The 27,732-nt window shown below is 38.8% G+C and overlaps 2 protein-coding genes across 3 annotated transcripts in view; one reads left to right on the top strand and one right to left on the bottom strand.

Moving 5' to 3' along the window:
- Nucleotides 1-19,887, top strand: part of cenpu (centromere protein U) — a 133,051-nt gene extending 113,164 nt beyond the window's left edge. Inside the window, exons 12-17 of one of the 2 annotated variants that reach the window (XM_028802113.2) lie at nucleotides 773-872; nucleotides 1,438-1,516; nucleotides 1,938-1,985; nucleotides 9,732-9,793; nucleotides 12,268-12,421; nucleotides 19,350-19,887. In XM_028802113.2, coding sequence (XP_028657946.1) covers nucleotides 773-872; nucleotides 1,438-1,516; nucleotides 1,938-1,985; nucleotides 9,732-9,793; nucleotides 12,268-12,421; nucleotides 19,350-19,481 — 575 coding nt within the window. In that variant the 3' untranslated portion in view covers nucleotides 19,482-19,887. The other variant, XM_051928442.1, reaches the window with a different exon arrangement.
- Nucleotides 19,888-20,026: 139 nt separating this feature from the next.
- primpol (primase and polymerase (DNA-directed)) overlaps nucleotides 20,027-27,732 on the bottom strand; it is a 52,206-nt gene continuing 44,500 nt past the window's right edge. The window contains exons 10-12 of the mRNA XM_028802115.2: nucleotides 21,464-21,546; nucleotides 21,325-21,371; nucleotides 20,027-20,446 (exon numbers count right to left, since the gene is read on the bottom strand). Coding sequence (XP_028657948.1) covers nucleotides 20,192-20,446; nucleotides 21,325-21,371; nucleotides 21,464-21,546 — 385 coding nt within the window. The 3' untranslated portion in view covers nucleotides 20,027-20,191. The remainder of the gene's footprint in view (nucleotides 20,447-21,324; nucleotides 21,372-21,463; nucleotides 21,547-27,732) is intronic.

Below are 27,732 nucleotides of genomic sequence, written 5' to 3' on the forward strand. Positions count from 1 at the left end.
TTGTACAAGTAGGAAAACAAGCTTAGTAAGTTTTAATCTTTTAATACTATAACTAGTGCTATAAACAAAAGCAGAAACAGAGGTGGCTATCCATACCATACATCCAAATAGTGCTAGATATGTAGTCTCTCATATGAGCAACAAGTTTTGTTATTGTGTTACTAACTGTCCCCTGCGGCTCCGCCCACGTAGTAGTGAAACAGGACAGTGAGGAGGGTCCTGCCCGGCTTCCCACTCCTGATGTCATGCTTCCCCCTCCCCTCGGCCCACAGCCTCTGTCTCAGATTAGTGCACATATATCACACCTGCAAGCAAACTATAGTTCTTAGCGCAATGAGAGAAGTCGTAAAATCAACCGGAATGTTCAAGCAATTATAGAAAAAAAACCTGATCCAAATCCGTTAAGTAATTCTGTCGTTCGCTAGCTAAGTGGAGGTGAGGAACACCCTGAGGCTGGCACGTGAGTGAGGAGGGCCCCACCCCTCTCCCCTCGTGTCTCTCGGATTCGCGTGAATAAATTAGTACTGCAAGCGAACTATGATACATAGTGCAATGAGAGATGTCGCAAAATCAACTGGAATGTTCAAAAAAATGACAGGAAAAAAGGAAAGACCTGCAGACAGACTGACATTGGATTTTATATATGTAGAGATTAAAAGGGGTTTTCAATGAAAATTAATAAAATAAAAATATAAAAAAATAAAAGGGGTTTTCAAAATATGCTGTCAATTGATTCCAATTACTTTTTTTGCTGTGTTCATTGTTAATGTAGGTAAACCTGGTCATCGTGTTGTACCTCAAAGAAAGTCCACAAAAGCTACTGAGCTTGATGTAGTGTTAAGTGAATTCCAGAAATTCTCATTGGAATATAGGTGAGCTGAAATCTAAATACAAGATTGTTGTGATTTATTGTTTACTTTTGTAACATTCCCCATTTGCCTGTATCAGATTATGGAATGTCACTGTGTATTTTTTATTAGGAAAAAGGGTATTTAGGGTGCAAAGGTGTGTGTGTGGATATTCAAGTAGATGTAAATAATTATTGTGATGACCTCTTCCCCTGTAGTTGCTATCTACAGTAGTATGGACAGTAAATAGGGAATTGCAGTTTTCAAGTGTATATTGAAGCACTGTACATGTATTTTTTATTGAGCAGTGTGCCTATCGTTCAGTACATGTGTGTTTTGCAACTCCCCCCTTTCAATTTGGGTAAGTTACATAAAATGTAATGTGTGTTTAACATGCTTAAACATTAGCTGAGTGAGAACGAGAAATATTTTTAAAATTCATTTTACAGTGCACTACAGTGTTGAATTCTACACTCTTAATAAAATTTCAGTTTTTCTTAATATAAAAGCTATAAAATGTATGTGTTAAGAATTCCTGATGCATAATGTGGTGATGTGATTTGAAAAATTATAATTTTACTTTGCTTAGGGAGATGCTGCAATCCGGAGACTACAGGAGCATGATGGAGAGATTCAGTAAACGATTTTCAGATCACCTTGTTGAAACGGTAATATCTGCTGACTTTTATTTCTGTAACAAATATAGATGAAAAAAAAAACTGTGATATGAACACAGAAAAGTTGTACCATGTTAAAAATGCTAGCTGTACAATCCCTAAACCCCAAAATTCATACACGGGTTTTAGGGATTTCTGGCTTCTACAGTATATGACTCTGTCAGTAACAAAATGTTAGCTCTAAATGACAAATGTATTTTTTGGAATTAAATGTATAGTGTTACATCACAATATACAACTTTATATATTTTTCTTCACTACTGTTTATTTTTTGGATGTTTGTTACAGCTTTGTTCCCATGTGAATTTAATAGTACAGATGTTTATTTCTGGTAATATGGACACAAAAAGGTGGCATATTTGACCCAATGATCTTTTATGTATTTGTAATCAATCTTTATACTTGAGTTTAGATTGAAGAAATGAAGGAACTAAAAGATATCAGAAGAAAAACTACAAAGGTATGCCAATATTCACAGATAATAAAACTGCGGTAGGTTGGCACCCTGCCCGGGATTGATTCCTGCCTTGTGCCCTGTGTTGGCTGGGATTGGCTCCAGCAGACCCCCGTGACCCTGTGTTCAGATTCAGCGGGTTGGAAAATGGATGGATGGATGTAATAAATATAATGTAAATTTCAGATTGATAGAATTGGTGCGTCAGTCTAAAATAACATTGTATTGATGGTGATTAACTGTTTCTCATTCATTGTATTGTTTACGTACAGTCTGTCACATGGGGTCCCTTAACAAAGCATATTACAAAAATGCAGTACAGTTTTTAATAAGCTACAAGTGCAGAGGTTGATGGACAGCCTCAGAAATGATATCTAGAGTTTCTCAACAACGTGTTCATACTTTAAATGATGATGAATATTTTAACAGTAGGTACAGAGCTGATGATTTATTTATAAGTTTTTGTGGTTCAGTAGTTTGTGTTTGAATAAGCCATCTATGAGCTATGTGACTGTGTTTTTTTTTTTTTTTTTAATGGATACTTGCCCTTGAAAGTGTTATATTTAGTTCTGTAAATATCCTTCAGAATCCCATATTGATGTGATATTGAAGTCTGAACCCTGTACCGTTTCTTTTTTTTTTTTTTTAATTGCCACATATCAACATATTTGTTTAATATGAATAGCACAATATTCTACCCAAATAAAAAGTTATTAACTACCATTTTAAGACCAAGATTCCATGGTCCTAAAAAACTTGAAATGTTACAATAAAGGTTAATTTTCCAGTCCAGAAAAACTTTTGAAATATCCATTATGTTTTTGAGAAGTTCAGATTTTCATTGTAATTGACTCAAGCTCATAATGACTCTATCATGTAACTTTGCTTGTAATTTGGCAAAAGATTTTCTAGTATTGCAGTTTCTTATATCACAAATTATGATATTATAGCAAAATACCCGTGTTTCACAGCGGCGAAATACTGCCTTAAAATTGTTTTTAAGAAGAAAAGTAAACATTTTTAAACTGAGGAAAAATATACAAATAATTATTTGTTAAGGATCTCTTTGTATACCACGTTGTCAGTTCGGCCCTCTGTTTGTAATATGACCAAGCTGTGCACTGAGCTTACTGTTGAGCATGCAACGTACAGTTGGCCATGTGAAAAGCAATCTTGCCTCAAATCAATGCCAACCTTTTGTAGGGTTTGTCACTGAGACTTAATTGTCATTGCAAAGCAGAGCCTTAGTGGAAATTGGAGGCGCTTGAATTGAAATGGGAGATCAGAGGGTATAACGGGAATGCGAGGAATAAAAAGCTCTCCCCTGAGCCACTGCCAGTAAAAATAGTTGCCTCAATTAGGTTCTTTTGTAGACACGTGACCTGAAGTCTTGTGCCATTACAAAGTTTCAGTGGCTGTACGCAAATCCACAATCGGGTTTTTTGAGCCAAACCTGTTGTTTTTGTATGAGCTGCTTTTTATTATTGGGATCGTACCTAGAAACAGAAGCTCTATTAACTTGTGGATTTGTGTGCGAATATTTAGCGGCAGCGTCTCTATTAACTTGTGGATTTGCCTGCGAGTATTTAGCGACCGCATGTCTATAAACTTGTGGATTTGCCTGTGAGTATTTAGCGACAGCGTGTCTATTAACTTGTGGATTTTTCTGCGAGTATTTGGCGGTAGCGTCACGAAGTTGTTTCCGCCTAGCTGCATCAGAAAATGTACCACGACGTCTGACATGCCTCCTTTTTACTATTTTCTCACAGCTTGGATTGCTGCTGTCATAATCGGTTTGAGTTTCATGGTTTGTTTCAATTACGTTAGTATTTGCATGACTTGTTGTGTTGAAGTGACATTCAGCATCTGTCAAGCGTTGTAAGCATACAACCGGTTTCATCGATAACTTCGCATCCAGCTTTTGAGAGTTGAAACATTCATAAACATCAAAGTGTCCACTACTCAAATCGTCACCTGTGAATCTAAGATGTTTAAGAGGCATTGGCGGTTTTCCAAACGTGTAAAATAGGCAGGCAGCCAACTACGTGGGAGGCGTGGGGATGGGGGACGCAATATAGGCAGGCAGCCAACTACGTGGGAGGCCAGGGGACGCAGGACGCAACCCCGCCTCACACGGCGACCGAGCTGCAGGCTATGGACGTATATACAGTATGTACGTAAGTGGAATTCAGTTATGACCGTTACATGTAGAATTTCGAAATGAAACCTGCTTAACTTTTGTAAGTAAGCTGTAAGGAATGAGCCTGCCAAATTTCAGCCTTCTACCTAACACGGGAAGTTGGAGAATTAGTGATGAGTGAGTCAGGTGAGGGCTTTGCCTTTTGTCATGTCGCAAAAGTCAATGAATGACTGCTAATAAAGTGACCAAGTTAGAAGAAATAAGGCAGGACAAAATTTCTTTGTATACAAATCTAAAAATAGCCTACCTTATCTCCAAGAACACACACAAAAGCAAGGGAACGATAGGAGCACCAGAACTTTGCTCACATCTCATTGCTTCGTACCGCAAGTAGTAAGTCTGTGATAAGCGGAATACCGCTACGCTTTGCACTCACGGGACAGAAGGACAATCCCGACCGCTTTTATATAGTGTCTTGATGTTGTGCCATCAGATCCCCAAGCTATTCTAGAGCCTGTGTCAAATTGCTCAGTAAATGTGTTTTAGTAACCTCTGGTTAACAGATGAAAGATACATGGTACAGTATGATTCCAAAAAATGAAGACTCAAAATGTGAAAGATGTAAATTATGCATGAAAATAATTGACATGAAGAATATGAGAGAAGCTGTGATAGCAAGTCATGCAAACGGTTAAAAAAACACATTGACAATAAGAAGGCAGCAGGAGAATCTGGTGGAATCGGGACCTTTTTCAATTCATGTACAGCTAGCACAGCAAGGTTTAGCACAAACACCTCACACAGTGAGACAGCCAATATACACTGATCAGCCACAACATTAAAAAGCACTGACAGTTGACATGAATAACATTGATTATCTTGTTACAGTGGGACATGTCAAGAGGTGGGCAGCAAATGAATAGTCAGTTCTTGAATGCGATGTGTTGGAATCATGAAAAATGGGCAAGCGTAATGATCTAAGCAAATTTAACAAGGGGACAAATTATGATGGCTAAGACAACTGGATCAGAGAACCTCCAAAACAGCAGGTCTTGTGGGATGTTCCCAGGATACAGTGGTTAGTATTTACCAAAAATGCTCCAAGGAACGCCAACCAGTGAACTAGCAACAGGGTCATGAGTGCTCAAGGCTCACTGATGTACGTGGGGAGTGAAGGCTATCCCATCTGGTCCAATTCCACAGAAGAGCAACTGTATTACAAATTGCTCAAAAAAACTTAATTTTGACTATGAGAGAAAGGTGTCTGAACACACAGTGCATCATAGCTTGCTGTGTTAGGGGCTGTGTAGTTGATGACAGTCAGAGTGCCCATGGTGACCCCTCTACACCACTGAAAGATCATTCCCTTCTAGATCATTTGGACAGCAGGGTGTGTGTGCATCACTTACCTCAGAGAGAAATGGCAGCAGGATGCATTATGGGAAGAAGGCAAGCCGGCAGAAGCAGTGTGATGCTCTGGGCAATGTCCTGGCATTCATGTGGGTGTTACTTTGACACGTATCAACTACCTAAAGATTGTTGTTGACCATGTACAGCCCATCATGGGAATAGTATTCTCTGATGGCAAAGGCCTTATTCAGCAGGATAATGTGTCCCGCCAATGTCAGGAATTGTTTGAGGAACATGATCCAGTTGAGCATCTGTGGGATGTGGTGCAAAAACATGTCCAATCCACAGAGGCTGCACCTCACAACTTAACCTTCAGTGGTTTTGTGGAGTCTATGCCTCAATGGGACACAGCTGTTATGAAGGCATGAGGAGGACCTGTACTATATTAGGAAGGTGGTTTTACGTTCTTTTTTTTTCTTTTCATGCATCTGTATGAAGATCAAATCAATGTCATGTGACATAAATGCTAAATAAGGTTTCTTTGAGTGGCACTAAAACCAAAATAAGTCCCCTTGTACCTCTATATTTAACTTGTTTGTCTGCCAGTTAGCTTACAGTGCTGACTGCCCTAATATAATGACAAAATTCTACGAAACAGAAGTGTAATGATTTTTCATACCCATGATTCAAGTTTGCAGTATCTTCTCTAATTTATGCAAAGAAAGCAACATTACTATCCAAGTAATGCATGGTGTCAGTTTTTAAGCAAGATAGCTACTACACTGTATAGTTTTTTGGCATGCCAGGAGCAAAGGTGTAGGTAGAGCAGTGTTTTCCAACCATATGTCTGTAGTGGTACATTTTTTGTAACCCAAAAAATCCCAAGGCATACCAAAATTCTACCAACCACAAAAGCATTAAATCTATACATGTGCTAAACTGTCCAAAGGGGAGGGATAGGGTGCGGCAACAAAAGCAGCTCGGAGATTGCCAATCGACTGCCAATTGACACAACAATTAGTGAGCACTTCGCACGCATTTCTCAGCTGCTTTGTGCCTTTACCTACTCATACAGGTGCTTCTCTGCAAGAGTCGCTGGCAAACACACACCCAGGCAGATGGACCCCTGACACGTCTCTTGGGTGCTGAAGTGTTCTCTAAATGCTGTGTCTGCAAAACGGAAATCACAGAGCTGCTTTTATGTCAGCTTCTCCTGGTAGTCCCACCCTCCTCGGACAGGTCTCAACCACATGAGGGGCATGTCTCTCTCTCAGGTCTGGACATAGGGGCACTACACTGGCGGACCGGTGAAAAAAACACTTGTGTAGAGTATAATTATCAGGTCGTTGATGGTGACGAACAATTGAGGATAGTATTTGTGGAGTTTTAAAACAAGTTTTAGTGTATGCCCATTTAAGAGATGCTTATTCTTTCGATTAAATCAGCCTTTAGAAGTGAATTCAAAGTCAACACTCGTTTCGATTGTTTTTTACTTTGACACTTCTGTATCTCATGCTTTGCCAATTTGATAATTAATACATTGGCCTTTTCAACTTGCCTTTTAGGAAGGCATTCAAATTCAGTTTGTACTTGCTCAAGTAGTATTTTGTTAAAAGTTCTGGTTTACATTCATTCTTTAAGTTTAAACTATGCCATTAGTTTTTGTATTCCTTTGTGTTGATTCTACATTAATTTTGTGATTCAGTGTGTATTTACTTCATACTTTATATATTAATTTTATAATTACATGTTTTAATGTTAAATGCAGTTAATTGTGATTAATTACATACATGAATGCAATTGATTAATTGCTTTAATCGATTCAATGTAACCTGTTACATTCATTAAATACATTTATATAAACACACACACACAGTGTGTGTATGTATATACAGTGGAACCTCGGTTCATGACCATAATTCGTTCCAAAACTCTGGTCGTAACCCGATTTGGTCGTGAACCGAAGTAATTTCCCCCATAGGATTGTATGTAAATACAATTAATCCGTTCCAGACCATACAAACTGTATGTAAATATATTTTTTTTTTTTAAGTTTTTAAGCACAAATATAGTTAATTAAACCATAGAATGCACAGCGTAATAGTAAACTAAATGTAAAAACATAATAACACTGAGAAAACCTTGAACAACAGAGAAAACTAACACTGCAATAGTTTGCGCTATAGCGCTACCAACCGCTGGCTAAAAACATTTTTTTAATGAGTTTTAAGCACAGGGAAAAAAATGAACATTTGAAAAAATCTGTAATTTAATAAACCACCAAGAAAAGTAACATTGCAACAATGCACACTACGAACCGATCGCTGTAAACAGAAGTGAAAACAAACACAAGCCCAGTACATTCTTTAACTGCCTTCCTACCTTATGCATCCAGCCCCCTCTCTCGTGTGTGTGTGTGTATGTGTGTGTGTGTGTGTGTCTCTAACGTGCCTGTGTGTGTGTGTGTGTGTCTCTCTCTCTCTCTCTCGCATATATATAATGTACAGTCAGTCATTATCCAACCCGCTATATCCTAACACAGAGTCACGGAGGGTCTGCTGGAGCCAATCCCAGCTAACAGGGTGCAAGGCAGGAACAAACCCCGGGCAGGGTGCCAGCCCACTAATTTAAAAGTTTCACTTTTGTACAGCAAGAGCTTTTACTGTTGTCGACTGGCCAAGTGAGGTCAAGCCCCAAGTCTCCAGTTTCACTACTTTGTGCCTTGAGGGGGCAGCATTGGCCCACTGCCAAATTGTAGCTGTTGATGGCTTCACCCCTCCCTTGCTAGCATTAGATTCAAACAATTAAACTTGAAAAATGACACGTTTTATGATGAGATAACTTTGGCTTTTTGGTGTAACATATGAATAACTGTCATTGGTCAGCTGGATGTCGAAATCTTCATAAACATTGAAAATGTAAGTCTTTATTGGAGAAGTAATTCATATAATTTTAGAAATGTTAAGCCTGTGCTTACTTTCTACATTTTATTAACCTTCTTCAGTTTTTTACTTTCTCGTGTTGGAAAAGTATTGGAATCCTCCAAAAATTCCATTTCCAGATTTTTATGAATCTCGACGTTTTAGACCTCCCTGAGTCCGAAAATACCATTTTTGGAATTATGTCTGTGTGCGTGTGTGTGCATGTAAACACGATAACTTCAGTACGCTTTCACTTAGGTCAACCAAATTTTGCATACAAGTATTAGATACAAAATGTAGATTTTTATCAACCTTTGGGCTTTTTCCATTAACAGGAAGTGATACTTTACCTTTTATTTATGCAGCTGCAGAATCCGATTTAGTCAACTTTACTTTTATAATAATATTTCAATATATTGTTAATTTGATTTGATTTGTTGTTGATGGTTCTTTAATGTACATAATATAAAAAATATAATCATTGTCTTGCGGTTTACTCCTCAAATATCCATCTCCATATCTGAGTATACGAGAAATTCTAGGGGGAGACCACTCCCGATTTTTCTATTAAATAAAGAGACATCTCTTACATTTGTAACACATCACTTGACCATATTCTGCATATCTAAAGCATTAGATCATAGAAATCCTATTATTTTTGCAAAAAAAAGAAAACTTTTGAGTGATTACCTCCAAATAAGTAAAGCTGACAAACAATAGTGAACATGGGAAGCTCAGTACTGAAGTTAGTCCCATTATTTTTATGAAAACACGACAGTTGATGGCTAATGGCATTGGGGATGAAAAAGTGTACACAGTCACAAGATGTTTGCAGAAGAAATGTGTCAGTAAGAGGCCTTTAAATATCACTTCACTGGAATTAGATTGGATGGAATCAAGAACTGAGAAAATTTAGTAGATAGGTTGAAGAAGAATTGACACTTCTTGATGAGAATGTGTGATCTTTGTCCTGCTCTGGTCCGTTTTACAGCCAGCTCTGCTCATATTACAGTTAGGGTTGCTTTCTAAATAGATAGAACAATTGCATTAAAGAGAGAGGAAGCCTAAGCTCAGTGTGGCTATACATACAATGATTTAATGGTGGATGGAGAGGTAGAATATGTAATAAAGTATAGCATCACGTAATGCAAGTGTGTTAGTTCTAAAGGTCCAAGGGAATTGATTTAAATCTTCAATTTATTAATGACTTAAGAGGTCATTTTTTGGCAATTGCTTTATTATCTCATGTCATGTGTGATGTACCATTGTATAGCAAACACAAATGGCACCACAATGTTCATCAGCTCAACATTGAATAAGATTCCTTATTTTATTATTTAGGTGGTAAACACTCTGGACATGAAGAGGAAGCAGTTGCTTACAATGAAATATGAGCTCATAAGGTACGTTGTATTTTATTATAACTTAAAGCCACATCTGTGATAGCTAGTGAACAGAAGTACAGCAACAAATTGGATTTGGTTTGACTTAAGCAAAGTTTATGGGATGCCAATAAATTAAAAGAGTCGAAATCTGCAGCGAATTTGAAGTTTCTTCTGCAATAAATATATTTTAAAAATACTGCTGCTGTATGCTCAGTGCATGTGCAAATTGGTAATGAACTAACAAGAATTTTAAGACTAGGAAGGTACCTCAAGGACTGCCTTTTGAAATACTACAACATGAATTGTTCAAATTACTTGTGATATTCTAAGTGCCAAAATGGCACATCTCCTCTCCCATTCTTTCATATTTCACATTGTATTTCTCTTCTAGAACATACTGCATGTTAATAAACCATATCACACATTGGCAGTGCATGCTTTCTCCTCATTTTTTATACGTCATAGTGAGAATGTAGCAGTTGGGAACTGTGTTTGAAAATTCCTTACAGAATAGAGTAATATGGTGTGGTTTGAGAGTGGGAAATAAAGTAGGTAGATGGAACATATTTAACTCTTAAGAACAAGAAAGACTCCTTGAAAGTACGGGAATTAACTTTGATTTAATAATTATGGGTAGAATGGAGAAGCAGTACTAGCACTGCTGTGTCACAGGAGATTAGAGTTGGTATCCTGGTTCCTGCCTGTGTGGAGTTTGCATTTTCTTCCTGTGTCTGTGTGGGTTTCCTCCCAGTGTCCAAAGACATGCAGGTTAGGTGGATAGGTGATGCTAAATTGGCCTATGTGTGTGCTTGGAGTGTGTGTGTGTTCACTCTGCGATAGGCTGGCACCTTGTCCAGGGTTTGTTCCTGCCTTGCACCCTATGCTAACTGGGATAGGCTCCAGCACAGACCCCACACCCCTGGTCTGGATTAAGCGAGTTAGAAAATGACAGGACATGAACATGGCCAGGTAACATTATGGCCAGAGGTTGTGAATCTTGGTGTCATTTTTTTTTTTTTTTTTGTTTACCTGTTTACATTGACACAACATTCTCGTCATCTATGAAATGTACAGAAGCACTTAAAAACACCAACAATTTTCACAATGTAAACTAACATTTTGTTAAATGTAAGCCACAGAATGTTATGCTGAGACTGTAAAATGTGCTAGGCAGGCGACATTTGGAGTGCACAACACTAGCAGGTTTGGAGCAATTAGGAACAAAGTGCATTCCACTGTTAAAACAGCACGTCCTACTCAGGCAGTCTCAGAAGAATACCTGTAAATGTGTTCAGTGTGGGGCTGAGAAGGCCTAACCAGGGGCCTCATGCATAACGCCCTGCGTAGAATTTACACTAAAATATGGTGTAAGGACAAAAGCGTAAATGTTCGTACACACAAAAAAATCCAGATGCATAAATCTGTTCGTTCGCCAACTTCCACGTTCTTCCGCTCCATAAATCCTGGTCAGAACGAAAAGTAACGCACGTGCACGTGCCTGCTGCCCCACCCCAACTCCTCCCAGAATTACGCCTCTTTGAATATGCAAATCAATATAAATAGCCCTTAAGCTCAGCGTTCTGTGAAAAGGCAATGGCAAAACCACGGGGGGAAGTAGAAGAATTTCAGCGAATACCAAGTGGAGGCAAGGAAAAATGTACTATTTGTTGGTTTAAACAGTGGTATAAACAACAAAATGGAAGTTGAACGAGTGACAGAGTGTCGGAGAAACTTGAAAGCTCAAGTTCACAAAGTCGCATAGTGCCCGAAATAAAAAAAGTTGTCAGATATCAAAGTCGCCGTGAAAAGGAGAGTCGTAGCCCACTGTCTGAGAGTGTCATATGAAAGCTCATTAGGGTACAGAGAAAAAGCAGTATGTGGTTAATTTCAGTGTATTTATAAAGCCACGTCAGGGATGTGGATCTAAAAAAGAAACCACACTGGAACAGTAGCACTGCTTTGACGCTGGGTGCCGCCAGTTTGCAAAACCGAGCAGAGAACTTGTGTACGCCAGGGTTTTAGCTACCATGAAAATGTGCATGGTTTTACGCCAAGTTTAGGTTTTATACATCGCGATTTGAGCGTGGAAATGGGCTTACGCAACATTTTTGTGCATACACGCCATTTATACATGAGGCCCCAGGTGTTTAAAATTCTCAAAGGTATCCATAAGGCTGATTCAGAAGAACTCTTTCAGTTGAATAAGAAATTAGATACTTGAGGACACTGATAAAAATTACAGTGTAAATAGATGTGCATTTAAGATGGCATCTAGTAAGAACTTCATCAAACCAAAGATCTGTGGGAATCCAAAGCAAACTACTGAGTCATGTAGTGGAAATGAAAAACTGGGCAACTTCATAAAAGTATCAGGATGAGGAGGAGATTGGGGCAGTTTAGCTATTGGCCAGCCAGGCAAGCCTGACACACCAAATAGTCTCTTTTTGTCACGTGCCTTATGCTTTGTCTTTTTTTTTCTTTCATATTTTCAGGAGTGAAAGTTACATGAAAAAATTAGAAAAAGATTATGCAGAAATGAAACAAAGGTATTGTGATTTGAAGAACAGCACTAAATTTCTGTCTGAAGTGAAAAACATGAAGGAGTTAATGAAGAAAAATAAGCGTGGGAAACAAGCAAAACCCGTGGTAAGTAGTGGAGTGTTCTGATCAATGTGAGATTCTTATACTTTATTAACTTTTCTGCCAGCGTGTGTTAATGCTGGAAGGTTTTTTGTTTTTTTTTTTCAGTTGGTTTTCTTCTTCCCTGATTCTGATTTGGGGTATATTTGGGTTAAGATTCGCATCTCAGCACATAAAGTGTGTGTATGTTTTGGCATATTTTTATGACACTCTCGCTATTTTTGAATACATTGATGTGCACAGAATTGAAAATGTTTGTTCTGCTGTATGGAGTGTGCATGTTCTCTGCATGTTTTCAGGTTTTCTCATACATTCTGCAGACTTGTAGATTAGACTGAGTGAGGACTCTGAGCTGACCCTGAGGGACTGAGCAGACTTTGTGACTGACTGCTGTCAAGCACAGGGGTTCTGCCTTGTGAGTGATGCTGTCAGGATAGGCTGCAGTAGTGAAATAAATGGGACTGGACAAAGAAAGAATAAATTAAAATAGACTTGTGTTTATTCTGGTAATAAATGACTAATAAACATGTAGTGAATGCTCAAAGCACCCATTAAACATGTTTTATTTCTAATTTGTAGTGATGTGGTAGTATATTTATAGGAAAATAAGGTACCCATTTTCAGTGAAGGAGAAATTATAATAAGCTGGCAATGTAGCTGAAGGTAAAAGCAGAAGGAGATCAGATGTCCTAGGACTGCAGTGCCTTCTCTATTTACCACAGATAGGGCAGTGAACAGTTTCAGGCTTTGGTAGGCCACTGGATACATGCTGGTGACTTGGCTGCTTTCAGACATACCTTCTAGGACAGTGTTACTCAACCTTTTTGGTTAAGCAACTGTTGTGATGTGAGATTTTACATATAACTTGATAAATGTTTTGTATGTCTTTATTTCTAATTTGGGCAAAGCAATGTAATTTAGTGTTTAGCGCCCACCACCCCCCTTAGGAATGGGTCTGTTTGAATTTTACGACAGGATTTGGGGGATGTGTGTTTTAAACCAGTTTGGCAAGTGTTTCTTTGCTAAAGTCATTTCTACCCCCACAAATGGGCTAAGGTATATTTTAACATATGGTTTGGGGGCAGGTGTTAAGATGTTCTATTTCCCCCATTGGTCTGAAGTACAGTGATCCCTGGCTATATCGTGCTTCGCCTTTCGCGGCTTCACTCCATCGCGGATTTTATATGTAAGCATATTTAAATATATATCACGGATTTTTTGCTGGTTCGCGGATTTCTGCGGACAATGGGTCTTTTAATTTCTGGTACATGCTTCCTCAGTTGGTTTGCCCAGTTGATTTCATACAAGGGACGCTATTGGCAGATGGCTGAGAAGCTAGATTGCTAGCTAGGGGGGCTGTTCGCACACCTAGACGATACGGACGCTCGTCTAAAAATGCTGAAAGATTATCTTCACGTTGCTATCTTTTGTGCAGCTGCTTCCTGAAACGACATGTTGTACAGTGCTTCGCATACTTAAAAGCTCGAAGGGCACGTATTGATTTTTGACTGAAAAACAAACTCTGTCTCTCTCTATCTCTCTCTCTCTGTCTGCTCCTGACGCCGCGGTGCTTCGCATACTTAAAAGCCAAACAGCCCTATTGATTTGTTTGCTAGAGATTGTTTTCTCTATCTATGTGACATTCTGTGCTCCTGACACGCACTCCTTTGAAGAGGAAGATATGTTTGCATTCTTTTAATTGTGAGACAGAACTGTCATCTCTGTCTTGTCATGGAGCACAGTTTAAACTTTTGAAAAAGAGACAAATGTTTGTTTGCAGTGTTTGAATAACGTTCCTGTCTCTCTACAACCTCCTGTGTTTCTTCGCAAATCTGTGACCCAAGCATGACAATATAAAAATAACCATATAAGCATATGGTTTCTACTTCGCAGATTTTCTTATTTCGCGGGTTGCTCTGGAACGCAACCCCCGCGATGGAGGAGGGATTACTGTATTGCTGTTTGGAATTGGCTTGGTTCGGAAGCCTTTAAGTACTACGATGCCCTATTGGCTGTAGGGGTTGGACAGAAAATCTATATATTTACTTGTTTAACCTCACACTCTCTCTCTTACTAACCAACATCTGAAAGAAGCATCTCTCTTGCTATCCTGTGATGAAGACAACACAATGAAGAGCACAGCTCAGCAGCCATTTTGAACAGACATGTGGCTGAAAGCTGAGCACCAATGATGCCTTAACTAGAGACATTTAAGTAACTAGAGGACTGTGTGCCACCTGAACTATATATCACCATTTAATCAGGTTGTATGGTTGCCAATATTCAAATATACTTTGCATTTTGTTATTATTTATGAATATTATCAAAAATACATTGTTTAAACTATAACTTAACTTCTGCTTGTCTTTTTACTACATCTAATTGCCTGAGGTTATAGATATAGAAGGGAAGGTGGGGATAAGTTATATACAATAATACCTTATAACAGTGGTAAGTCTGTGAGATTAGGCATTCTAAGGCTACATATTAATAATACAATAGGGGAAAGTAGAGCAATATATATAACTCTACCAAGACAAAATAGCAACACAACTCGAGGTATTGGGGCCGCCTTTTGGTGATTCGACTTAGATCATTAACACCAAGGTGTTGGGTAGCTTGGCATGGAATTGAGCAAGATGGTTGGAGTAGAGACATACTGTGACCAACTACCATTGGACACCAGTGGGTAATGACCCAGTGCTTGAGAAATACTTTAGAAGGACATTACTAGATTAACAGTCCCAGTGCTTTTAGGTGAACCCTAATGATAAATGGATGACCTTTGAATTTTGTTCATTATTAAAATTCATAGAGGAGGAGAGTAAGGGTAGAGCCAAGGACCAAATGATGGAAGGTGGCATTGAAGAGTTACCAGATAGCTGGGCGACTACAACAGAAGTAGTAAGAGAGACAGCTAAAAGCTGTCAGCCTGGTGTGACATCTGAACAGAGGACAAAGACACCTGGTGGCAGAATGGGGAATCACAGGAGAGTATACAGGGGAAGAGGTTGGTGAAGAGGCTAGACACTAAGGAGGGAGAAAAGGCCCTGTACCAAATGGCTAGAGAGACTGAGTTGGGAATGATGAACAGCAAGTTATGGTAATAAAGGATAATGATGGAAACACACTCACAAGCGAGGAGAGTATGCTGAGCAGGTGGAAAGAGTACTTTTCAGAGGCTGATGAATGAACGAGAGAGAGAGAGGGAATATTGGATGATGTGGAGATAGTGAACCGGGAAGTAAGAACAGCTATGAAGAATAGGAAGGCTGTTTGTCCGGGCAACATAACTGTGGAAGTATGGAGGTGTTTAGGAAAGATGGCAGTACAGTTTTTAACCAGATTGTTTAATGCAATTTTGGAAAGTGAGAAAGTGTACTGGTACTGATTTTTAAGAATAAGGGTGATGTCTAGAGCTGTAGTATCTAAAGAGGGATAAAACTGATCAGTAACAGCATGAAGTTACAGGAAAGAGTAATGGAAGCTACGTTAAGAAGTGAGGTGATGATTAGTGAGCAGCAGTATGGTTTCATGCCAAGAAAGAGCACCACGGATGCAATGTTTGCTCTGAGGATGTTGATGGAGGAGTTTAGAGAAGGCCAGAAGGATTTGCAATGCTTCTTTGTGGACCAGGAGAAAGCATATGACAGGGTGCCTCGAGAGGAGCTGTGGTATTGTATGAAGAAGGCGGGAGTGGCGTAAGAGTTGTACAGGATGTATGTATGTACAAGGGGTAACAGCAGTTGAGGTGTGTGGTAGGAGTGACGGATGCCTTTAAGGTGGAGGTGGGATTACATCGAGGATCGGCTCTGAGCCCTTTCTTATTTCCAATGGTGATGAGAGTTTGACAGAGAGTAGACAGGAGGTGGCCTATAAGGTTGACATTGTAATCTGTAACAAGATTAGAGAGCAAGTTGAGGAGACCCCGGAGAGGTGGAGATATTCTCTAGAGAGGAGAGGAATGAAGGTCAGTAGGAACAAGACAGAATACATGTGTATAAATGAGAGGGAGGTCAGTGGAATGGTGAGGATGCAGAAAGTAGAGTTGGCGAAAGTGGATCAACTTGGGATCAACAGTACAGAGTAATGGGGATTGTGGAAGAGAGGTGAAAAGAGAGTGCAGGCAGGGTGGAATGGGTGGAGAAGAGTGTCAGGAGTGATTTGTGACAGACAAAAGTGAAAGGGAAGGTCTTCAAGATGGCAGTGAGACCAGCAGTGTTATATGGGTTGAAGACGGTGGCACTGACCAGAAAGCAGGAGACAGAGATGGAGGTGGCAAAGTTAAAGATAGAGTTAGAGGGTCAGCTCAAGTTGGACGGTTGGGAGACAAAGTCAGAGAGGCGAGATTGCGCTGGTTTGGACATGTGCAGAAGAGAGATGCTGGGTATGTTGGAAGAAGAATACAAAGGATAGAGCTGCCAGGGAAGAGGAAAAGAGGAAGGCCTAAGAGAAGGTTTATGGATGTGGTGAGAGAGGACATGTAGGTGATGGGTGTAACAGAACAAGATGCAGAGGACGGAAAGATATGGAAGAAGATGATCCGCTGTGGCAACCCCTAATAGGAGCAGCTGAAAGAAGAAGAAAAACAAAATTAATACATTTCATCTCCTGAGCCCTGACTCTCACTGTACCACACACATTTGGTTGGACACTGGTGTGTATCTTTCATTACTAGCAGGTGTGGTCACAAAAAAAAAAAAAGATCTCACTAGAAAATTTTGCTTTAAACCAAAATTTTACTGCCTAAAACCAACTGTGGGTAGCATCTTTGCATGCCTGTGCAAAATTCCAAAAATGCCTCCTATGGCTGCCTCCTGTACAGTTCCTATAAAAAGCATTCATCTCATTCATTTCTGCAGTAGGACTGTTGTAAAGTAATAAAACAAAATAAATGAACTCTTTGATAGCTAAGAAAAATCATTTCTTTGGAACAACCCGTTTATCTAGTAAACTGCCTTTGGCGTTACCTGTGGGACAGTAATACAGTTAATCCTCTGATGCAATGCTGTCTGTTGTGAAAGTCTTTCACAACTACAGGAGTGTGACAGACATATAATTGGAACTTGTTGATGTACATGTTCAGATAACAACCTGTTTATCTACTCAAACTGCTTCTGTTTGTATAAAATTCTCTCTTTTGGAAAAGCAGTTTTGAGTCGGAGCACAGTCCTGTCAGCTCAAAGAATACTCTGAATAAAATATAAACTTGGTCCCAGTGGCCACTGTAATCTTTTCCTTTAAATAATCTGAAATATCTCTGATTTACTAGGATTACGCAGCTCTTTGCAAATTTTTCACATTTATTATTATGCAATATTGAATCACAGCACATTATGTGAAAATCGTTCACTGCATAGTGACCAAAATTAACTACAAATATAAAACACAACATAAACATTAGCTTTTTCTTTTGATCAGTGTCAGTAATGCCAAACTAAATCCACTGTAATTAATGGTAGTCAGTGTCGGTCAGTCATTGTCCAACCCACCATATCGTAACACAAGGTCAAGGGGGATGGTGGAGGGATCTGCTGGAGCCAATCCCAGCCAACATAAGGTCCAAGGCAGGAACAAACCCCGGGCAGGGTGCCAGTAATAATATTAGTGTGCTGACATTTTACAAATCCAATTGTGACAATAAACCAAAATGTTTTAATATTTACAATGAGGTAATTTTGGCCACTGAACATTGTCATATACAACTTACTTGTCATGTGTGTTTTTAATAATATGGTGGCTCTATTCTTGTGGGATCATTTTTAATATTCAGCAGGAGGTTGTTTTCTTTAACTTTTTTTTTTTTCAAGTCATGCAATAGCTACAGGAGAGGACTAAATAAAGAATATGTCAGTAATTTGCTGTTTTCAGTATGGAGTGAAGACATGAAGATTTTGAGGTCTTCAATGAGTGAACACAGGGTGAATCTGCTACTGTAAATCTTTTAACAGCACAAGTACAAAACAAAGTGAGTCTAGGTCAGTGGTTCTCAAAGTGTGGTTGTTAGACTGACCCTGTCATCTTTCTTAAAAGAACTTTCTTGCTGATAAAGTCACCTGAAGAAGCTTGAAGTCATTTAGCTACACAGAGCACCTTGGCTGACGTTCCTGGTGCCATCACATCTTTTACTTCCTGCTCTAATCATGTTTGGCGGTACTGGTTGGTCACTCTCTACCTCCCATTTCTTCAAACTTCTGCCTCTCTCGCCAGTCTATCATAACTCCTGCACTACATGGAACTTTTTATTTTTTATTAATAAAAGCCACCTTGACGTGCACCTCAACAACCAACATCAATCCCTTAGTTCCACTTCCAAGGCTTTATTATGGATCATTTGTTGAAATCTGTAACTTTGAAAAGTAAACCCAACAAGATCTGAATACTAGTCTTGTAATGCAGACTTTCTTTCAAGGTAGCCAGGGTTGAGCATCTCATAAGCATGAGATTAAAACAGGGACAGTGCATGCCATCCAGACCTGAGAAATGGAGACCTCTGGGTAAAACCAACATAAAAGTGGCAGCATGTTGGCTCATATAGTAGCAGTATGAGCATAAATGCAATGTAGGCAGGGCATAACTAAGAGCAGGAGTAGTACAGACACTGAATTTAAGGTGCTGTTCAGGCTAACTCAATATTTGACTCTGTATGCTAACTTGTTGTTCTTTGTACCTTGGGTTGTTACCTTTTTCTACAGGTTTTCATGTGAAAAATATTGTATGTGACGATTGTAATGTGGAATTTATAGAAATAAATGGCTGTTGCCCATAGGTGGTTCTCCAGATCTTTGACAAAGTGGTCCTCATTCCAAAACACTGAGAACCAATAGTATCTGTTGCTGCTAAGAACACACTGGACAAGATGTGTTGTCATGTGATAGTCTAGTACACCAGATTAGCCGCTGACTGAATACTGTTTTTAATTTCTATTTTGCAGTATGGCCTCACAAGCCTTCCAGCATTGCTCCTTGAAGCTGAAGGAATTATGGGAGCCGAAACGAAGCTTCATAATATTAACAAGAAACTCAAAAAGTCAATTATTCTGGACTCCTGTGCAAAGAAGCCTTGAGGTTTGTCATCGTGGTGTGCCTTGCTTTGAAGGTTTTGGGAAATTTCACAGCAGTCATGAAAATAACATTTAAATAAATAATATATATATAAGCAGTAATGTGGGGCCCTTCCGCAGTATTTTCCAGTTCAAAGAAAACCTCAAAAAGGGAAAAAACAAATTGGCAAAAATGCCTGTTCATCAGAACCCATCAACATCTACCATTGCTGTCTGACTTCATAACATAAACAACGTGAGACATGCAAACAGGCGCTGGCACATTTTGCTGTAAAATATTGTAGATATGTTATGAATTTTATTTGTTTAGTAGAAAGCTCAGTTTTTTTATACAACTTACTGAAGTAGAAGGTTTTGCTGGTTTTTAAAACAAAAAAAAAAGTATAAAGTGCTGAACAATATTTGAGCTGTAAGAAGGACACTCAGTGAAAAGTTAAGTTTAAAGTTTCTACTTTGGCAAGAAGACTAAAAATTATATTAATGCTTATTGAGCAAAACACAACTAACTTTTGTCACATCTCATAAATTAGTTCCATCTTTTAAAAGTGTATTCTTTGTCCTGTTAATAAAAGTTAAATGTTATTAAAATGCATAATATATTCACTTTCTATGTTTTATAGACCAGTCTCAAATGAATACTCTTACACAGCACCTTTTATGAAGAAGTAACATGCTGTTAGTGTGGTCCTGAAGAAGCTGTCTCTCAGAGCACATTAAGTCATCAATGTCTCGTGTTCATTTAGGGCTTCCAGCAAAAGCTCATCAGGAATTTCTGCATATTTTCTTCTTTTTTCACTTTGCTTGCTTTCTTCCTCTACATCTTCCAAAACCTTCAAATACAATTCATCATCAGCACCATCATCCCATTCTAACTGGGGTGTCCGTTTGAACTCCTCGTGTCTCACTGTATTGGGGCTCAGTTCAATATTTCCAGCTCTGTCCATTGTATACTGAATATCTTCAGGGTCCTATCCACCAAAAAAACACACACATTTAAACTGTAGAAAGTACAAATCAATGGAGCAAAATCCACTTTAGGTATGCAAAACTGCTGTTTGCTCATCGGCATGAAATACCCGCAGTAAATGGGTTGAAAACAACGCACATTATAGAGACAGGTAGATTATAAAAGAACTGTTAAATTTCAAATCAGATTTCCTTTCATTTTGTTGTCATCAGAGTGTCAGCGTTCACATTTACAGACTATGCAGTAACCACCATGGCCAGCCAATTCTGCGACCCTGAACAGCCACCATTTTTGTGCCAACAAATTTCTAAATTAGTAGCCAGTTGTTATCTTGTTAATGAAACCCATTATTTAACTGTATGCCCTCTTAGTTCCCTCATTCTGCCGCAGCAGACATTTCCAAAACTGTTGTTTCTTTCTTTTCTAAGAGCGTCATTCATATACTTTGTGAATTTGAGCAGATCACTATTTTTAGACCATTTTTTTCTTTTCAGACATAATAGACACACAGGCTCAAATGGCATGAAGTTAGCTGGTCATCTTTTGGCCTGCTTTGCATATCATTACTGTTTGACTGCAGTTACAGGGGAAAAAACATTAAGAGCTGTGAATATTAAAATCAATTACAATGAAGACAAAGCAGGAGGTTTTACTGATATCAATAAAAGGCAGGTATCCATATACTGTACACATTGTCACACCAGCATTCAGAGGCACATCTGGGAGGCCAGACTGTCATTAATGAATGATAGTAAAACATACAATACACTACAGTATGAAATACCAGCTCATCTGATGCCATGGTAGTGGAGACATAAAACGCATGCAAGGAAATGTCATGAGAAAAAGAAAATAAGCGCTGAAAGTGCAAGAACTCACCTCAGTCAGCAGGAAGCTCAGACAAATATCTGGTGGTAGAGGGCAGGCTGGAAATACACATTGGCAGAGTTAGCCAGCAAGTCAACATCACCGAGGTTTTTTTTACAACTACATGCAAGACGAAATGCTACACACTAACCTTTGGACTTATAGTTGTCTGCTTTGCACACAGGATCATGGCATTTCTGATACCAAACTTCATTTCGCAGATCTACCATAATCCTAATAAGGAAAAAATAACATATTACCATGGCTTTTGAATATATTGAAATGGTGTATTTTCGAGAGATGTTCTCTGTACAGTGTAATCCAAGCACTCCACTTAATGTCGTGTATACTTTATTATAGCCAAGTGCTAACATTGCCGTCAGTATCTTATGGATTTCTGAAACAGTCTTAATTCTGCAGGAAGCCTTTATGATATTAGTTTTCAAATGAGCCCAATTCAGGCACCCTTCTCGACAGAGTGAGTGCAAGACAAAAGTTTTAATGAAAGGCAGTTATAGTTATAAGAATTTCATTGTACTCTACTCAGGACAATAATCGCCTCTTAAACCTTAAGTGTGGATGAAGTGCTAGGTTATGGCATGCATGTGGCCAATTTATAATCCTAATTTGCCCTAATCTGAACATGTCTGAGATTGTGGGAGGAAAATCAAAATATCAGGATAAAAAACTCAGATATATAAGGGCAGAGAGTGAAGGCAATAATCAAACTTGTATTAGGACTCCATTTTCTGTAGCTCTGATTTAGCAGCACATACCACTGGGTCAAAAAACAAACAAACAAATCCAGAAATATGATTTAAGTGACCTTTGCTCACTCAACAAATAATGCAAGTAAACCAAAATGTGCCAGAAGGGTGTCTTTTATCTAATCTTAGATTCTGGCTGAACATATGAAAAAAAAAAAACAGTATCAAAAGTTTGCAATGATAGAGGAAATCATTAAGTGGGTAAAAACTTGTCATCACTCACATGCAGTGCTGTGGATAATGCTGTTGTGTTTTTTCATATTTTTGACATTTTGTTCAGTGTATGCTGAGCAGCAGTTTTGTTGGTAGGATGGCCAGGAGTGCATGGTCAGATTTTCTTCATGCTGGTGACACTGCAATGTGACAACGGTGACAGACACGTCTTATGCTTTGGAGTTCCAGGCCTTGCTTTCTTTTCAACACTTAACACTAGAATTACCAGAACCAACGAAAAAACTGCTAATTTCGGCCCACCTTAAATCCCTTTGCACCTCTCTGTCAGCGTCTTTGGTCTTCTAATTGTGTTGATAAGCCCAAGCAACCTGCTATACCATCCCCCCCTCCGCCTCAGAACGGGCAAGAAGTTCTCCCAGTTCCTACCTTGATTAATTATCTGGGAGTGAGCTACCCAGAATTGTGAGGGGAAATAATGTGATGTGTGTTTTCATGTTTTAGTAATAAATAACAAAATGTAGACATGAACTGTATAATGTGTGAAGGTGGATGGCCAAATATCAAATAAACAGTTTCACAAAAGGTGCAAGTATAATATGACAGCTTTCGTGGTGCTGTGGTTAGAACTGCCGATTTATAATCCAGGTCGTCAGTTTGAAACCGGCTCCCCAGCAAATTTACCATTTAGAGTAGTGAGCTGTATACAATAAAAATACAATACAATAAAACATACATTTGATTTGTGTCTGTAACAGCCAGTTAAAAATTTAAGTTAAATTTATAGTACTTGTAAAAATTAGGGTTTTTTTTTTTTCATTTTTACTCTCTCAGTCACGATCACAATACATACTAACGCCCCCGCCCCAGATCTGACGCAGTTACTTTTTATCTGAAACTGGGAATAACTGTAGATGTGAGTGGTGTTTTGAGTCAATGGAACTGGAAATTCTCTCATCTGGAGGGATAAAAGCTGACACACAAACGCTGGTGAATCTGCCTTCTTCGTATCTCACCGTCACTTGATTTTTTTTTTTTTTCTTTTCAGTTTTTTTGAGTGTTCCTGCTCACGCTGAATTAGTATGCACCATATATCCATGATGTCAAAGCTGCATTGACAAAAAACAGAGACATATGTATATATGATATTTGGAATAACTCATTTTATGACCAGTATAGTACATTTCTGAAAACATTGTGGCACTCATGCAACATTTTTCATATTTATTGACATAACATCTTGCATTTGTAATCAGTAACCGGGTTTTTTTTTTTTTTCCCGATCTTGCCAGTGTCCACTTTTGGGTGCATTGGGGTGTTTCTTTTGTACTTCAGGACATGTAGAGAAAAAAAACAGTACAGAGTGGTCAGTTCCACACAATAGGCAATCATCAGATTCAAATGTTAACAGTTCACACACACACATAAGGACCGTCCTTTTTATGTTTACGACATGTCCACCTGTTGCAATGTACACACTTCTCTCTGTGCTGTGTTACTATTACACTGAAGGGGCTGGGGAAGCGGTGGTCTTGGAACAGAAGCTTGTCAATGTTGCATCCTCTTTTGCTTTATCCGTCGCCTTTTCTTGTAAGAAGCAATCACGAAGCTCCTCTGCAAGGTGAGCAAAGAACACTCTTCTTTTCTCAGTGGCCTTGCACAGTACATGTGCGTTGATCGCCGCCAAGTCAAGCGTGTTATAGCACAAGCAACTGGCCACCTGCGTGTTCCTGCTTGCACTGAATAAGCTCACGCCTTCTGGTGCACAATGTCAACGCAGCACCGGGCAAAAAAGAAACAGACAAATACATGTGACATTTTGAAGAAATCCTTGTATAACCTGAATAGTACCAATTAGAAAACATCATCGCACTAATGCAGTATTATTTGAAAACGAACAGCATCAGATCGAGTGTGAATTTATGCTGGTGCTGTTAGTTAGAGTAAGATCAAAGGGGGGGGGGGGAGGTGAGAATAAGACTGAAAAAGAGCTAACTTTTAGAAATGCCATACACTTACAGCTGATCTGGCGCTGTTCGTTTTCAAATAATATTGCATTAGTGTGATGATGTTTTCTGATTGGTACACATTAGGGGTGGGCGGTATGACCAAAATTCTATATCACGGTATTTTTCTAAATTATCCCGGTTTCACGGTATTCGACGGTATTTTTTTCCCCATGCATGAGTGGATGTTAACCACATTTTCCACTGCAATTACTGGCTAAGAATAACCTATTCCACTGTCAAGAGTATTGTACATTGTACAAAAAAAACATTTTAATGTGCACACAAGTATTAATACAGTTTTGCATTGCCCCATAAAGTGATAGTTTTCAAGGGGGTGGCACTAATGGAGAAGGTATCACATTGCATGACAGATGCAGTCAAAATATAGAACCTTTTTATTGAACAAATTTTGCAAAAACAACTATAATTTTGACAACATATTTTCAACCATACAAAGAGGCATTTAGACTTAGTAAAATATCCAGAAGTGCTTGTCAAAAATTGTATTGCACCGAATAGGAATAAATAGTAAATATTTTTTGTAAACCAACTACACTTTCTGTTAATGTTAACAATCTCTGTCCACTGACACGTTAAAGTGACTTTTTAAACAACTTTCATCATTAAACTGCATAATATTTAAACTAATAAATAATAACAATAAAATAAATAATTGTATTATTACTGATAGTTGCACTATTACTTCAAGACTTCAAGCCCAGGTGCATTACACAGTATTCACCAAATTAAAATAAAATACAACAAGTGCAACTTGGTGATGACATCTTTACCAGCTGAACCATCATTTAGTCAAACTGCATTAATATGGACTTTGTTTCAAGCTAAGCTATACTGTGAAGAAAAAAACAAACTATATGTCGAGAACAAAGTCAACATTTCCACTTTATTCTCGTCGTTTATGTTGAGATTAAAGTCAACATTTCCACTTTATTCTCATAGTTTACTTCATAATTAAAGTAGAATGTCGTAAACTAAACTTCTTCCTAAAATCAATGTTTAATCAATTACTTAATTTACCCCGTCATAAATTAATGCAGCACATTAAATGCTTTGTGTTACGTTCCCCGACCCAGTGGTTAATCACTACGCTTCTTAAACTGACTTCCTCCGCACTAAGAGAAGACAGCGATCACCATACAGAATCCATTCACTTCATGATATTCCTGCTTTCTGAAAATTTAGAATGCTAAGATAAATACTTGATATCATTTTCATGATGAAATGCATTAAAGCAGGTATTACGCATGCACGGTAGTGAGGCGGTAGTGCTGCTCCCTCGCAGTAAGGGGTCCCCAGGTGTATGTTCAGTGTAGAGAACTTTATGGCAGGTGTGACGAGGCTCCAAAAAACTGGATGTATGAATAGCTATCGGTTTAACTTAAATATTGTGTAAATGTTGGGTTTGTGTTCTGCTGGTCGGAGACAAGAACACAGAATTCAATGCATGTTCTTCTGAGCGGGCTATCTTTATTGCATGCATGCATGCTGTCTCTGTCTGACGTACCAAAACCCCAGTTCCTATCCTTCCTTTTTCTTTCACCACATAACCAATCACCACACGATAAACGTCTTTGTGAAATTAAAACTAGTTATAAACTTAGCCCACGGAGTGTTCAGAACTTTAAAAATATCTTCGTTATACATGTTTAATTATGCCATCCATTCAGAGTTGCGCCCATCTCTGAACGAGTCGCCAGCATATCGCAGGATGAATACAAGCAAAACATACACTAGCAGAGTCAATATAGCACAACAAAACCCCACATCCTACATGACTTTGAAAGGAAACTGAAGCACGCCGAGTAAATCCACCAGAAAAACATGCAAATGCAAGGCAGGCACGCCGTGCCCCCATATGATTAATGCATGCTTTAATGCAGGGGTCCCCAAACACCGGTCCGCGACCCACTACCGGGCCGCAGCCGTCTGACAGCCGGGCCGCGAGAGAACTGCCGGCAACAGAGACTCACTCAGACTTTTCAGAACGCTTGGCGGGCGGGGCTTTGCAGCGGCGCAGAGAGAGGTGAGAGACTAATTAAAACAAAGTATTTTTATGGTCCCGACAGTTTCTCCATATGACGCGAGTCTATAGAAATCACGTTACTACGAAGTACATTCAGCAGATGCTTTCATTACAACGAAGTGACCTTGAAATGCCTGAATGAATCATCCACAGAGCAGTTAGATCTGTGGTCGCACCTCAGTTGTGCACGTTTGCACAACGATCCCCAAACAGAAACATTGTAAAAAAAATTCTTTCTTCGAACTTTCCTCGTACTGTTTTTTTTTTTTGCTGTTTTTGTTTTCTGTGGTTTTCAGTGATTCCTTTTGCTTATTGCTTGTCAACATTTGAAAAACATCCATTGAAATTTAACTCATTGTCACCCTCCTATAGAAATGGCAGACACGAAAAAAACGATAACAGTGTTAATGTTTGTGATGTGCAATCTGTTGGAATGGCAAATGCAAAGCATATGTCTTTGTTATATGCAAAAAAAGAAGAAAAATCTCAGGTTGCAAACGTATGCGAACTGCTTAATAACTTAATAATAATAGAAATGTTATGTAAATTGTGTATAAAACTGCCCCCCCCACCACCGGTCCGTGGAAAAATTTGCATCTAATAAAGTGGTCTTTGCTGTCAAAAAAGGTTGGGGACCACTGCTTTAATGCATTTCACCATGAAAATTATATTAAGTATTTATCTTAGCATTCTAAATGTTCAGAGAGCAGGAAGATCATGAAGTGAATGTATTCTGTGCGGCGATCGCTGCTGGCACCTCCTCTTAGTGCAAGAAGTCAGTTTAAGAATCTCGGAGAACATTTAACACAAAGCATTTAATGTACTATATAACTTATGACGGGGTTTGAGAAAATCTAGTAAATTAAATATTCATTTTACCATGAAGTTTAGTTTACGATGTTCTACTTTAATGACAAATTACGAGAATAAAGTCAACATGTCGACTTTAATCTTGACATAAATGGCGAGAATAAAGTAGAAATGTCGAGAATAAAGTCAACATGTCGTCACACTATTACACAGTACCCAGGTACATTACACTGTATTGAAAACAAATAAAACAAGTACAACTTGGCTTGCAGTATTATCCAGTAGTATAGAAACAGTATTTACACATCTGACCTTTTAAAACAAAAGTATCTCCAGGCGACGGATGTGACTCCTTTTTTTCGGCAAAAGTTCTTCTGTTCATCATGTTCAACTTTATCGTCGGCTTCAGTTTCGGAATGTTCTCTGTCCATTTTCACCGTGCAATACCTATTTTACCCGCTACCTGTTTGGTGGTGTAGCAGTGAAAAAGAGCCCTAGTGCAACAAATCTGTGTTTAGCAGTGAAAAAGGTCCCCACTTGAACAGTTTCCTGCTGCGCCACGTTCCGAACGTCGTTTAGGCAATTTAAACCGGTGTTGCGGTATAAGAAAAATCCATAT

The sequence above is a fragment of the Erpetoichthys calabaricus genome, chromosome 5 (assembly GCF_900747795.2).
Source record: "Erpetoichthys calabaricus chromosome 5, fErpCal1.3, whole genome shotgun sequence".
Classification (NCBI taxonomy): domain Eukaryota; kingdom Metazoa; phylum Chordata; class Cladistia; order Polypteriformes; family Polypteridae; genus Erpetoichthys; species Erpetoichthys calabaricus.